The sequence below is a fragment of the Gavialis gangeticus genome, unplaced genomic scaffold, assembly GCF_001723915.1.
Source record: "Gavialis gangeticus isolate Ggan-Ray unplaced genomic scaffold, GavGan_comp1, whole genome shotgun sequence".
Taxonomy (NCBI): domain Eukaryota; kingdom Metazoa; phylum Chordata; order Crocodylia; family Gavialidae; genus Gavialis; species Gavialis gangeticus.
Window position 1 is genome coordinate 17,408,683 of NW_017728995.1, and position 15,343 is coordinate 17,424,025.

Consider the following 15,343-nt stretch of genomic DNA (forward strand, 5'->3'; position numbering starts at 1 on the left):
ACGCCTCTTCTCTCCCCCACACCTCTTTCCCCCATTAACTTACTGGCCAGATGCTGCTCTCCAAGCTGCCAGGCTGCATTCTTGGCTGCATATGTGCTGCAGCTGCACATATATACACAGCATTTATCAGTGACACTTTTTTGAGCTGCATCAGCCAAAAAAAGCCAATTGCTGATAATGTCAGTTTTCCTTTTATTGGTGACGATACAATATAGACCGATATATTGGTGCACCTCTAGCTAAAATGCTAGCTTAAGTACATGCTGTTATGATTTAGGCTTATGCTAGGTCCAGTGCCTGCACGTGTTGTCATGGTGTTTCAGTCACTGATGATGTCCAAGGCCTACACAGTTACACCATAAATGCTGTATTCTGGCCTGGATCTTTGCCCAAACTTTCCATTGGCATCAGTAGAGATTCTCTGGATGCTGAAGTTGGTATATAGTCTTAATTTATATGTTGGCCTACATAAAATAATTTCAAATGAAATTTAGCCTTCTGTGCAAAACTTGATATCCCTAATTTACAGAATGAATTAACTTTGCAAATGATAGTACAGGGAAACATGTACTATATCTTTCCTTTGAATAATTTAAGGGCTTTAATTTCCAAGATTGTGAATCTGAGGCCTTTCCCAATCTCTAGTTTGCTTGTTAGTATCCCTGTTGTTTTACAATAGCTATTGGTTTTTAGGAGGAGGCCCCAGGGACACCCAAGAAAAAGGAAACAAAGAGGAAATTTAAACTTGAGCCACATGAAGATCAAGTTTTCCTGGATGGAAATGAGGTGAGGTTTCTAGTTATTTCCTATGTTTATTGTCATTGTACTGGTCACAGGTGACAAAATACTCAGGTTACTTACTGGGTTTCTCTAGAGTGATTTATCCTTGTTCTGTTGCTAAAAGGAATGGGTGGGAACTTGTTGGCTTTTCTTGAAGCAGTTTTTAAATGACAAAGAAGATTGTCACGGGGAGGTGGCTTCCATGGAGAGGCCACTTGGCCTCAAGATGAAAGCATACAACTTGGAACCAAGTACTCCTGAATTCTTATGCCATCTTGCCCATCTTATTTGTGTGGCTTCAAGTGAGTCACTTAGCCTCTCTGTGTTCCACTTGCCTCTTCTGTAAAACATATAATTTACTTCTCTAACAATGCCATAGCATCAGGGCTCCTATTCTTATACCTATAACTTGAGACAAGTGGAAATTCCTATACTTCTTGGTGATTTTGCCCCTTTATAGAGAGAGGTGCTTCTCATGCAGAGACCAAATACACTGTAATTGATGCAGCTGATTCTTGCCAATCCTGCAGATTATATATCGTATTTCACCCTTCCCTTCACAAAATTGGTGAGTACCTAAAATAGTAGGTATGTATATGAGAATTGTATCCAGTGTATATAACAAATCTATAGGTCATGTGAGCAGGCTAACACAGCCACTAAAAATGCAGCAAGTTCCACTTACCCAACCTTTTCCACACAGCTGTATGGCAGGATGAACACACCCAGAGGAGCAGGAATTACAGACCTTGTCCTTCTTGGTTTTTGTGATAATTTGACTTGTTAATTCTCCATGCAAAACTAGCTATGCAAGACTTGGCAGTGTCCCCATGTATTCAGGACTCTATTTTCAAATCCTTCGTTGTTAGAACTCTAAAGAACTTTCCTAATCGACCAGCATCAGTTAGGCCCACACATGGCTCAGCTCTTTGCAGAACTAGCTGCGTGTAGAAGAACTGATACCACTCATTGTACTGAGCTGTGTCATTGCAGAACTGTATTCTCTCTTCTCTTAAGGAGTCCTATTGGTCATCATGTTTTCAGCTGTAACAATATGAGTTACTATTGTTAGGGACTACTAGTTTTGAATCTTCACAGCTGGCTCAAGGCTCCATATAGTTTCAGTAACGATCATTAATCTTACTAGTTCAAAGAATTTCTACACTTGGCAAGAAGCTTTTTCTACAGGGATGGTAAATTCCTGATTCAGATGGACTGTATAGCTTCACCTAAACCTTTTGATATGGTGTGATACAACTCTGGAGAATTTAGATTATTCTTTTATCCAGTGCGCTAGATGCAGTTGCCATTTATCTGCTCCCTGGCCTCAGTTTTTTTCATACAGTTGTCGTTTATCAAGGACTTCATCTTGCTGCCCATTTCCATGTTGTCTTGTGGATACCTCTTGACACACAGAAATGTATTTTGGAAACTTCAGTAGGCTTTTTTAGTGAAGGTTATGGCTTCATAAACATCTTGATTCGATGATGTCTTTCACTTGTATGATTTTTGACAGTTCCAGAATGTTTATTTCCTCTTAAGTTCTCATGTTATATTTGCTTTTAGACAATGTTAGACAAGAATGTTTCAAAACAGATGCATCTACTAGTGGCTGAAAATGAGAAAAAATGACTTTGAGAGCTAGAAGTTCCTGCCCATCTCGTGCTAGAATTTCACATCCTAAGCAGAAATATACATCTCTCTACTATTATCAGACAGCCAAATGAAAGAAATTCTTTTGTCTATTTCAGATGGTTGTTATAAGGATTAATGTTTGAAGAATTTTAAAATGTGGATGGATATATCAAGTGCTTAAGTAAACTTTTACTTAAAAGAACAGAAGCACCCATGAAGGGTGTGAATCTTATAATCTAGTAACAGTACTTCTCAGGTGCTGGAAGCTCCTAGCCTTCAACTGTACTTTACTGCACATCCAAAGTCTGTATGTCAGTGGTATGAAATTAATTACTTCAGTTATGTATCCTTTTTTAATAAAATGTACTTTTGCTACCTGGGGTAGAGTATGATCAGTGTAATGCTGAAACAATTTGTTTAGCTTGAAGAGGTTCTAGTCACAAGATTGTCAGCATTATACAGTGAAGTACAGAGACTCCGGTTTAAAGTCGGACTCATATTATAGACCTATCATCACAATGCTGTATTTTGTCACAGTGCTGACTTGGAGGGTAGAGTAGCACCAACTAAGTGAAAAGTAATACAGTATAAGAATATAGCAATAAAGATGCATACAGATGAGGTGACTCACACAGATGAGGTGACAAATTTGAGAGATTTACCAGAGAACTTTGTCAGTTTTAACACACTTCTTATTTACAGGTGTATGTCTGGATCTATGACCCGGTTCATTTTAAAACATTTGCCATGGGACTTATACTTGGTAAGTTTAGAATGAATGTTTAACAAGTAGCTTGGTGGTGTAGATAACTACCAAACAAGCATATCTATTGCTCAGGGAATATGACATGTGTAAAGCTTTTATTATTATTGATTGATACTTTGACCACAAATTGATACTGTTAAACTGGAATAAACTCCCTCCAGAGGTGGGACAGTCACCTACCTTGGAGGTTTCCAAGAGGAGACTGGACAGTCACCTCACTGGGGTCACTTAACTTCAGTTGTCTTCCTGCCTAGAGCGGGGGGGGACTGGACTCGATCTGCAAGGTCCCTTCCAGCCCCTCACAATCTGTGAATCTATGAACTTGCTTCAGTCACAGTTAGGACTGTGCAAAGCTTTGGTCCCTGATTCGATTTGGTGGAGATTCGGCCCGATTCGGTGGCCGAATCTCCAAGTCCGAATCTAATCGGGCGACCCTTTAATCTTTCTGAATCAAATCGGAACTTTCCAGATTTGATTTCAGAAAGATTTGACAATTCGGATATAGATGCAGCTTTAAATGTTTTTTCTACGTACCTCAAGCTACCAGGCGGCTCTCACGAGTGTTGCAATGCTGGGGTGAATGGAGCGTCTCACAGGAGTGCAGGGGGATCCCCAGTATGCTTGGTAGCAGACCCAGAAGTGGACCAGAAGCACTTCCGGTCCACTTCCAGGTCTGCTGGGGAGCAGGTGGGGGGCCCCCACATCCCACTGGCTTGGTGACTGGGTCTGGGGGAGCACCTGGGGTCCCCCTGTGACCGATCACTGAGCCAGGGAGGGCGTGGGGGGGGGGCCTCCTGCGCGCTCAGCAGCAGATCTAGAAGTAGACCAGAACTACTACTGGTCCACTTCTGGGATCACTGCCGAGCACACTGGGGGGGGCAGGGGGCGTCCCCGTGCTCCTGTGGGATGCTCCATCCACCCCAGCATCACAACATTCATGAGCCGCGCCTGGTACCTTGAGGTATGTAGAAAAAACATTTAAAGCTGCGTCTATGGCCAAATCGCTGATTCTCCGAATCAGCATTGAATCTTCAGATTCAGCTGAATCGAATTGGGGACAGTGATCCGAATCAATGAATCGAATCGCTGTTCCCAATCCGGGCCGAATCCGAATCAAATGTGGCCTGTTTCATACACCCTGAGTCACAGTTCCTGTGAGAGAAAAGTAAATACATGCTGTAAGAACACACAATAATGGGGATCTCTTACTCTTACTAAACACAGATTAAATTTTTCTACATTAACCTAGGTTACACAGGCCTCTAAGATGTACATTTCAGTTATGTAAAACCAGTTAATATATTGTGCAGTGCAGTACCCATTCAGGCACACACTAAAGAGCTGGCCAAAAGTAATCATTTTAGGAAAATGTAAGTTGTACTTGATAGCTGTTCACCTCTCTTGCTTTTTTTATTTATGCAGGTTGGACACAAATATTTGCAGGGTAAATTAATTCTGATGCCTGCACACCAATAACCTGTTTTTCATTAGATAGTACAGTGTACTGGAGGATTTTATTAAAGGTTAAGGCCAAAAAGGCACCTGCTGTCTAAGGTTAGAAATCCACATAAGAACCATTTTTGCTACTTGGTTTGGTGAGGATGTTTGTACACGTATGCAGTCATGTAGATGTAATCAAACAGCCAGATAGCAGAAGCTGTATCCTTTGGGAGACTGCAGTAAAATTGAATGCCTCCTCCCCTCCCCTTCATTCTTCAGTTTGTAGACTTTTATGCATATTCTTTAATATTTGTGCCTTGGCTATTTGTTTAAAAATATGCACATCTGAAGGCAAAGAGAGAGCCCAGCCTAGGTTTGTGAATGGCACTACAAAATGGCATTACTTGTTTTAAGTACTGTACAAAAATTAGTATAGGCAACAACACTGTACCTTCACAGGCCCGTTGTTTTTAATTGGATATTCTGTTTTTCACTCCTCTTCTCTTTCTTTTTGTGTTTAGTGATTGCTGTTATAGCTGCTACTCTGTTCCCTCTGTGGCCTGCAGAAATGCGAGTAGGGGTTTATTATCTCAGTGTAGGTGCGGGCTGTTTTGTAGCCAGTATTCTCCTTCTTGCTGTTGGTAAGTGTCTTTTTTTTTAAATCAGTAGATGTTGGTTATAAAAAGCAGGCAGAAATATGGGCTAAAATTCCAAGTGCCTAATTTGTCACGAGTTTCAATCCCGTTAACTTTCAGTTGGTTCTGAAAATCCTACTCTTACTATCTAAAATAACTGTACCCTAATCCTATGTGAATATTTCCTCAGTGGCCACTGTATGTCACTGTTGTGCCATGGAAGTAAGGGCTGTGGATTGGAGTGTACACCTACCCTCTTTTATATAGTGCAGAGTTTCTTCCCCATGACAAAACTGCTGTGTCCCCTGGAGATGTTGGTTTTTTTTTTTATGTGCATTGGATATTTCATGATGGTGTACTACAGCTGCCCACATCTACATGCTAATGAGATAGGGAGCAAAGTAAAATGGACATGGAAAGCAGGGTCTTTTAATTGGAGGATAGTGACCATGATGGAAAGAAGCTTAAGAAACAAAGAAGATGGAGAAGAAAGGCTAATGTCTACGAACTAGCAGGTAGTGCTTGTGAGCCATGGAAGGCGATTGTTGTCCCCTGAAAATCCAGTTCAGGGCAGAGGCTGAATCGCCTAACCTGGTAATAATAACTTACACACTCCTAGTATTATGTGCCAATGGCATTCCAAGGAAAGTAAAACTAGATGACACCCTCATTTAGGTGTGTAGTGACAGATTATTGCCAGATGTCAGTTTTGGCCTTCTGCCCTCCTTCCAGGCAGACATGAATGATGTCTTCTATGGAATGGCAGAGAACCAAAACAGGGGTGCTTGAAACCAAGTAAAGCTGGGACTGTAACTAAATTATTAAGGACCAGGTAAATCAAAGTTGTGTATTTTAAGTTTTCTTCAGACTTGCATGGTGCATAGCAGAAGAGAACAATGTTTAAAACAGAACAGCAGGTGGAAAATGTGATTAAAGGAAACTGCTGTCACTTTACAATACTTTACTGAGAGAGCTGCACACAACATAATAGAAAACAATTCTTGGCTAAGAACAAATTATTGCACCTTACAATTGCACAGAAAAACTTCCCCTCTTACTGTTTCCAACTCCTAGGATCCCAAAGTTAAAATGGACTTTTGTTAGCAGCATGTTATTGTCCCTCTGTCCTGCTTCTTGATCGCTGCCCCCAAGTCTTGCTGACTGACCCATCTCTCAAGCCCAGAATTTTGGTTGTTTAGATGTTTTTATTGGTATCCTAATTTATTTCAAGTAGAGGAATGAAGAAATACTTTTATACGCACAGTTGTGATTTAAACATGATGTAAATATTTATACTATAAAATATTTGGACTTTCCCTCCTTACAGCTCGGTGCATTCTTTTCCTTATTATTTGGCTCATAACTGGAGGAAGACATCACTTCTGGTTCTTGCCAAATTTGACAGCAGACGTGGGTTTCATTGACTCCTTCAGGCCGCTGTATACACATGAATACAAAGGACCAAAAGCAGACTTAAAGAAAGAGGACAAATTGGAGTCCAAAAAGCAGCCAAAATCTGACAGTGAGGAAAAATCAGATAGTGAGAAGAAGGAAGAGGAGGATGAAAGAGTTGAGGCAACAGGAAACTCAGGAACAGAAGGCTCAGGAGGAGAGCGGCATTCGGACACAGACAGTGATAGGCGAGAAGATGACCGTTCACAGCATAGTAGTGGAAATGGAAATGATTTTGAAATGATCACAAAAGAGGAGCTTGAACAGCAAACAGATGAAGGTGACTGTGAAGAGGAGGAAGAGGAAGAGGAGGAAGAAAATAGGCCTTTGCATGAAAAATCGTAACTCACAGTAGTTTGGGGACTGAATATGTGCAAATGGTTGGATTTTCTTTGTTGGCTGATCTCCAAAATGTAAACGTATAGTAGCATTCTTTCAATTTGTTTGCTGAAATATACATGTTATCAAACAGTTTTATATCTAGTTCCCTCTTTTTTTTTTAACCATTAACTTGATTACTTGGTACATTATTAAATAATACATTTACAAAAGTTTTACAATCTGACAAGTTTTCTATCAATCTGTAGATTGTCCAGGTAGTCCTCAAATACTGAAGAATATAGTTTCCTTAAAGGCATTTCCTGGTACTTTTCATAATCGTTCCATAAGTTTAGGCTTTTCCAAACTGCTTTTGCAAAATGGTAAAAGTTGAATGACCAAAACTCCAGGTAGTTACTAGTATATTCATTTGATAGCTAGTTAGGTAAAGCACTTCTTTGTTTATGGCTTTCTTGATACTTTTCTTGATTTCTTTTTTCCAGAAAATCATAAGAAAAACTAGTTTTAGGGGGAAAAAAACAACAAAAAACCAACTTTGAAGTATTTTGCTGGAGACCTACAAGCTGGTAGTGCTGAATTTGACTTCAGTGTTTTATTTCTCCAAATCATGTGCCACCCACTTAAGAAATCCAAACTGTTTTGAATATCTGGTTCAGAGAACGATGTCATCTCCAGCATGTGAAGGAAATAGCACGGTTTGGAAATCACGGCTGTTCTATTTTCCCGAGCCCCATCATAATATAAGAAAAAAGTGTGTTCTGTACAGAGTTTACAAATAAAACAAACCTTTTATTTTGACTGCTACTTAGAAGTTTTATCCAAAATTCAGTCTGTTTGATTAAAGCCATTTCAGGGTATATTTTCCAGAGAAATGCAAGTCAGAAAGACCTCATAGACAGTGTGTAGATATGTCGACAGGAGCTTTAGTTTCATGCCAACATTCCATATATTTGAGTACAAGTGAACTAATCCTTACTGAACAAAAGCAAACAACTTAGATGTGTGTATGCCTTAATGTTAAAACCTTCTATATTCACAAACTGGAGTACTGTATTATCTGAGTAGGCAGTGCTGTGAGAGAGTGTTCACCTGTTCAGAAGTACAAGTGGCAAAGCTAATACAAAAGCTGACTAAGACCAAATTGTTTTTCAAATCCTAAAGCAGTCTGAATGTGCTGTTTGTCTCCTGCTTTCCTTATTTGCTAAAATGTTGGAGAACGCTGTGTCTAGTTTTATAAGTATTAAAGAAGTTGAGGCTTGACATCATTCTTCTGAATCGCTGAAATAGTGAGTACAGATTTAATTCTTTCCTGAATCCACCAGGATGAATTAATGCTAGTTATTGCTTGCATTTTCAGTATCTGACTTCCAGATCTCTCTTGCTTTTTTCCATTACAGTGTTTTGAACTAAGATGTTAATTTTCAACTGTGCAAATATATGTTTTGTGTGTGCACATTTCACAGATGTGGTCTGATTGCTTTTTGCCTCTTCCAAATATTTATCATATAAGGGAAACAGATTGAATCTGTTTTGTATTTTTTTTTCCTATTGTGATGGCAGAAATCTTAACAATGCATTTAAACTCACACGTGTGTTACTACTCTTCGCAAGGAATGACTTTAATAGAACCCTGTCATCATCATTTGGTACTTTTAAGATGTGCATCTATAATGGTACAGTATGCTGGCTCAAAACCCTTCTCTCCACTTGCTTAAGTATTCAGCGTGCTGCAATCAGACAGAAATCCATTTCTTTTAGTTCACATCAGGAACTGAAGTGCAATCTGCTATGTAGAACAGTCTTCAGCCACTTCTGTAACATGTACCATTATCTGCCTACATGGCTACCATTGTAGCTTATGCAGAGTGATACACACAACTTTTAGGCAGATGAAACGACAGTTATTACCATAAAAGCACTTTCACTTCCTGTACCGAAGCCAGACCTTGGAGTTTTAATCAGGTAGCACTCCTGTTGACTTCAGTGAAAGTTAAAACCAGGTAAGGCTGTGAACTTTGGCTTAAATGTCTACTTTTTAAATGCTATTTGCACAAGAGACTAAGAAAGTATCCTTCATGGTGTAATACTTACAATACAGATGTTGGAAGATGGCTTTACTCTTGTATTTGGAAAGAATCTCAAAACCACTAATTCCTCATCTAACTTAACATGAATGATTGCTAGTCACAGCTTAACAACAAAAGTCCAGCAGTGGGTCAGAGTCCCAAACAATTGGGCCACCACCACAGTTGGAAACTTAGTGCAGTAAATTCTATTAGTATTTCCCATACTAAAATGAAATAACATCTTATTCAGCCTATCTGATGATAAACTCTAATCAGTCAAACAATAAAAGCTCCTTTTAGTCAAATTGCCAACTGCTATCTTTGCAGTGACCTATATGAAATGAGCTAAAAGTATCAGTCCACTTCCCAGCAAGTGGGTATCTAGACCTCAAAACCCGTACCAAACTGGCAGTGCAGATGTTATGCCTGATCAACCTACGCTGCACTCTAACCCTGAACTTCAATGATCTACTATGACACATCTTGACAGGTTAGGGTGAGGAAGAGGGTGCTGCTGAATGGTTCTCTGTCCATCTAAGACTTCACTGTCTACTGCTACAACATTGACACCTTCTACAAAAATACTGACTTCATCCATATATTCTAAAAATTGTTTTATGGCTAGAAAATAGGAGATGAACAATTCTATAATTTAATATGCCAGCAATAACAAATTTTAGGAGGACATGAGGCATCCATTTCCAGATCAAAGGGGCAAGGTACGAATACTACAGATCTGTAAACAGTGAAGGTACTGAGCAATGTTCAGTTTTTCATAGTTTGAAACCTAAGGTCAGAAGGGACCTGAACAGATCATCAAGTCTGACCCCCTGCCATGGCAGGAACGAGTGCTGGGATCATAGTCCCCTAGCCAGATATCTATCCAACCTCCTTTTGAAGACACAGTTCTCTTAAGTTATGTGGCTACTCTTAAATGAAAGTATTTTCAAGTAAGTTGCTTCTCCTTACTGGTTTTGACTTTAACTTACGTACCTGTCTCTAGTAGGATGACTTTAATGGGAACAAGTATTTCTATTTAGTGGAATATTATTTAAACAATTATTCTATTAAAATTTCCTTATTGCAATAAAATGTTAAGTGGTCTCATTTGATTTTCCTCCCACCATTTTATATGACAAGCTTCAGTTTATTTTTTCCTGATTACTATTTTTATTTTATTCACAATAATGTGATTAACAACTATTTTGCAACTAAATCATTAACCTGTAAGGAGGGTGATATTTTTAGAAAAAATAAAGATGTAAGTCAATATTTTTAAGTGGTACAATATCTAAATCTGCTGTGGTCTGGGTGCAGTAGAGACTAGCATTTTAAACCCAATCTTTCTGCTACTGGAGTAATAGGCTTAAGAATTTTTATGTCGCTCTGACAAATTAGAAAAAAATTAATCCTTCAGTTGGTCTATATATTTCCAGGTCAGCGCTACAGCCATCAGTATGAATGCAATGGCATTGGTACACATGGTGCCCAAATGCCTGATTTCTAGTAAAGAGTTGTAATATTTACTAGGCAAGTTGAGGCTCTGATTTTTGCAATATGAAACCTTTTTCATGACAAACTTGTTAGGTCCTTGTTATTCAGTGGTTTAAGCCTCTTCCAACTTCTGTTGGATCTCAACTAAAGTGGGATTAGGTCCATAGAGCATTAAGCAGCCTGAAGAATGAAAACGGACAGAAACTAAAAGAGGGAGAATGGTTTGATCAAACAAGACCCAGGTCAATCCTAATTTATGTTTGAACCAGGAACTGCCTCTTTCATCTACTCAGGCTGGTAACAGAGATGCCCTGGGGATAAAGTGATGATGCATCCCATTGTAAATATGTCCCAGGGATCCTGCCAATTGCTGTAAATGAACACTTTTGTTCTGTTTTCAGCAGGACTGCAGCAGCAGTGGTGGTCTTGAGCTAGAGGATAGCATAGGAAATTGCCAGTTGTCCATTATCCTGTTGTACTCCATAGTCCCACAACCCTTATGGACCTAAATGACCTGCTCCGTTTCACTAGCTCAGTACCTAGTGTGCATTGTAAGCATGTGTTGCCAGGCAGCTATGCTAGTGTCTGCTGTGAGGATGTGTTAAAAGTTGTCACGACTTCTCTAATTGAAGACACTTGTTGACACCTGCTCCTTCATTAAACAATCTCTCCTTTCTCCTCATTGCTGTTGCAGTGCAGTGTAACTTTCACCCTACTTCAGACATGAATGCATTTGAAGAGCATTCCAGAGGAATCATTCAGCATGAGACTGCATGAATACCATTCCTATCATTACTTTGGAAACCTTTAATCTCTAATTTTCTTTACATGCTTGTAAGTAGGACTCAATTCTGCTAAAGATCCATGCTGAGTAGTACCACTGATTTCAGTGCAGCTGAGAACTGAATCTTCTTCAGGTTTTGCATTTCAGCTGCTCTGTCTCCACTTCAAGGAAGGGGCCGTCAGCTTTGCTTCACAATCGTGCAGAAGACTGGTTGCAAAGCCTTGTTTTGCTTGGGGACTGCATGTTTATTTTAGTGTTGTTTCTAATGAATCTTTACTTGGCTTACATTTTACCCAAGAGCTTCATAGCTAATGCTTTTTATTTTATCATGTTTTATGAGCAATACTAGAAATTGCAGGGAGGACATTTTCATTAGAAGCAGATCACAGTTAAGATCCAAATACCTTTGTTATACAATGTACTTTTTATTGTTCATAGAGAATATTGTAGAGTTCCTCCTTTCCACTGAGAACTGAAGCCTGTTGTGTACGCCAATCCTTATCTACCTGCCATCATGCCATGGCCTTTTCAAAGAATGGTTGAACCTCTTATATTCATACAAAAAGGCATGGATTCTACTCAGAATTTTAGAGAAGGTGTGCTATACTGAATAAAGCAGAGGACTGAGAACCAGGCTCTGCAGCACCAGACTGGACACTGACTTGATCTAGGATACTCATAAGGCAATTTATGGCCAGATTCCTCTAGTCTGTCCCATACGATAGCAAGTCAAAAGGGTTGTGCAGCTGTGACCAGATTGGATCTTGGTTCTTAATGTCGCTGCACAATAATAATAATACAGTAGTTGTTTACCTGCCTTGCAGAGTGAGAATGAGCAAGATCGTGGTTGTAGAACACGAAGTAATTAGACACTGAACTCTGACTTCTAATGTTTTATGCTGGAAGCTGTATGTGCTTTCCTCCTGCTCTGTTTATTACTGATTCTGGTCAGGTGCTGTGGGAGGTTCATGAGGACAGCAGTATAAATTGGTGCAAGGCTGTGTTGAACACTAAGGGCTGTATTGCAGCCTTCTCATTTAGAAACGTAAAAGCAGGACAAAGCAACCCTATCAGTGTAAATGAACTCTTAGACTGAGCAGCTGTTGAGTGTTTGGAATAGACTTCCTGGTAATGGCTGGTACAATTTCATTAGGACGTATTTTATTAAATAAAACATTGGCTGAATTTATTTGTAAGTACAGCAACAGGTGCAGGGAAACAAAGGGCATATCTCCTGATTGTATTGAGAAACAGTCTATTACTCCACTGGTTGATACGCTAGGCGTAAGTTTTGCCATTGTGTATGTTTATGTTTTTAAATGAAAAGCTACTGCATAAACAAAGAAGTCTTAATAAGTTTGGAAACAGGGCATTAAGGTCTGATGATAGATAGCACCATACAAATAATTCTAGTGGGAGGTCAAGCAAAGACGGAATTGGTACTGTGCACTCATTGATCATTTTTCTACTCTAGGTCGAAGTGCGTGGCAAAGGTAGCGTGAGCATCATTTACCACCATCTTCTAAAATTGAGAAACCAGGAAGGGTCTCAAGCCCAGATCCTCCTTGAAAGTAATTAATCTAGGACTAGATTTAGACTTAGGCACTAACAAGCTAGGTGCTACATTTTACATCAATGGATAAATTACCAAAATGGTCTTAGGGACAGGCAGCAAAACCTAAGACTTCCCCTCCCAACAGTGCCCCCTAACCACTAAGCTTACAGAACCATGGTCCCTCTCTTTGGCCCCAAGAATCCTGAATTCTTGGCTTCGTAGTAGTACAGCTACAGCAGGAGGAAAGGAGAGCCCCTTGCCATCAGCCACTCCATGGAAGAGGTATGGGGGGTTGGAAAGTAGAATGTGCTTGGATGGAAGATGGGTTTGAAAAATTAACTGTCGTCCGAGCTGTCACTTCCTTAAGTATTTCATCTGCAAGACAAAAGATGGACATTATCTTCACTGGCTGTGTTTTAAGCACAACCACAACTGTATTCTGTACTAATTTTCCTGGTCTGACAGGCATTGCTAATTACAGGGTTCTGACCGGGCTTAGGCCAGAGAACAGTGCTGAGCTACTAAGGCTGAGGCAAGCAGCAGCTGAGCAAGGGCTCTTTAGACTTATATGCCTCAGTTGTCAGCTATTATAACAAAACAAGTGCTTTTTTAGGATTATGCTGCTGAAGAAGTAAGCAGTTTAGGTTCCTGTTCAGTTTTCATCATCTAAAGCATCATCTAAAAAATAAACCACATGAAAAAAGTTACTGGCAAATGAATTGTTTGGGCTTGTTAATCTGATGACTGCTACTGAGCAAACAGCACTGCAAATAATTGAGGCTCTCTCAGTTAGGCCTTGTCTACCTGCGCCCTCCATCTATGTTTAAAGGAGGGTTTAAACTGGCATGGTTCTGTCTCATCCTGAGGAGATAAGAGCCTTGCTGTACATATCCTCCCATGCACCTGACAAAACCTTTGCACCTAATAAAAACAAGCAGAGAAAACTGCTGTGACAACATAGTGGTAGTCGTTATGCTAAGGATGGGTCTACATGCTGCAGGTATACAAATTAAGTAGCTGCTCATTCATAAAATGAGAGCAGAATCAAGCTTTATGGCTGGGTTTTGATACCATTTGTGGCTCATTGGAAAGATAACTTGCAAAACACAGAACCTGTAAGTACAGAAGGGTTTGCTTGGTCTTTAGCCAAGGATCCAGAAACAGATTACAACCAAGCGAAGCCTCTGAATTAAGTTTAGCCAAACTGGCTAATACACCATGCACACCACATGCCAATAGTGAATTTGCCAGTAGTAACCATGCATCAGGAGCTGATGATTGGGTGGAGGCAGGACCAGGACACTGAAAGGGAATCAAAAGAACTAGTCCATGGACAAGGTAACCAGATTAACTACCTACACAAGAACATGGGTGGAGGAAAAAAGTCTGAACTGGAACTTTTAGTGGAAATGCCACTACATTGGGGAAAAATTATCATCTAAATACCACCATACAGCTTGCTGTTCAACAACGCTTGGGACTGTAGCCCAGATCCACCAAACTCTAGATCTGAACCCAGTTTCAGGGCCAAACTTTAGGGAACTGGCTCAGTTGCATCTATTCTGAGATGAATTGTGATGATAATTTAGCCTGCAGCTAAATTTTAAAACCTTCAATCACAGCTACACTCTGTGAGCAACAAAGCTGTAATAAGTGCTTTGTTTTGAGACCACAGACTTGGTAGAACCCTATTGCCCTGTAGACCGAAAAATAAAAGTGTTGGACATGATGTCCTCCAGGAATGACAGCACACTCCGTTTCAAGTTGTACCTGCCTTTCTGAACCTTCCCAGAAATACTAGTTTGAGTCTGACCTTTGTATCTATGCTGTAGTCGTTAAAGGACAACAGCTACCAGATGCATTGTCCAGTGCCTATCATGGTTGTTTCACCACAAAACGGGAACCAAAACCATCCAGGAATATCTCCTTGCTAAAAAGGAGGCTTACAGCCACTGGAAAGAAGGGGTCATCACCAGGGAGGGCTATTCTGCAGTTGCTCGGGGATGTAGGGGGGTAGTCAGGAAGGCCAAGGCAGAGATGGAACTGGGACTAGCTTCCCAGATTAAGGACAATAAGTCCTTTTTTAAATACACAGGGGGTAAAAAGAAGGTCCCGGGTAATGTGGGGCCCTTGCAGGACGCGCTGGGAAATGTGGTCGTCACACCAGACGACAAAGCTAACATTTAACGATTTCTTTGCTTCTGTCTTCCTAAGTAGGGACCAGAACAGCCACCTCCCTGCTGGGCCCCCCTCGGGCCCCGGGGGTGGCACACCTGGGCCAAGGGTTAGCGAGGATTTAGTCAGGGAGCTTCTGGAGGGGCTGGACGTTTTCAAGTCAGCCGGTCCGGATGATCTCCACCCTAGAGTTCTAAAGGAACTGGCCGAGGTCATTGCAGG

The 15,343-nt window shown here is 40.4% G+C and overlaps 1 protein-coding gene across 1 annotated transcript in view; it reads left to right on the top strand.

The window, feature by feature from the left end:
• SEC62 (SEC62 homolog, preprotein translocation factor) overlaps nucleotides 1-8,507 on the top strand; it is a 45,919-nt gene extending 37,412 nt beyond the window's left edge. Inside the window, exons 5-8 of the mRNA XM_019503275.1 lie at nucleotides 694-786; nucleotides 3,118-3,178; nucleotides 5,143-5,262; nucleotides 6,584-8,507. Of these exons, the coding sequence (XP_019358820.1) occupies nucleotides 694-786; nucleotides 3,118-3,178; nucleotides 5,143-5,262; nucleotides 6,584-7,053 (744 nt within the window). The 3' untranslated portion in view covers nucleotides 7,054-8,507. The remainder of the gene's footprint in view (nucleotides 1-693; nucleotides 787-3,117; nucleotides 3,179-5,142; nucleotides 5,263-6,583) is intronic.
• Nucleotides 8,508-15,343: the final 6,836 nt, after the last annotated feature.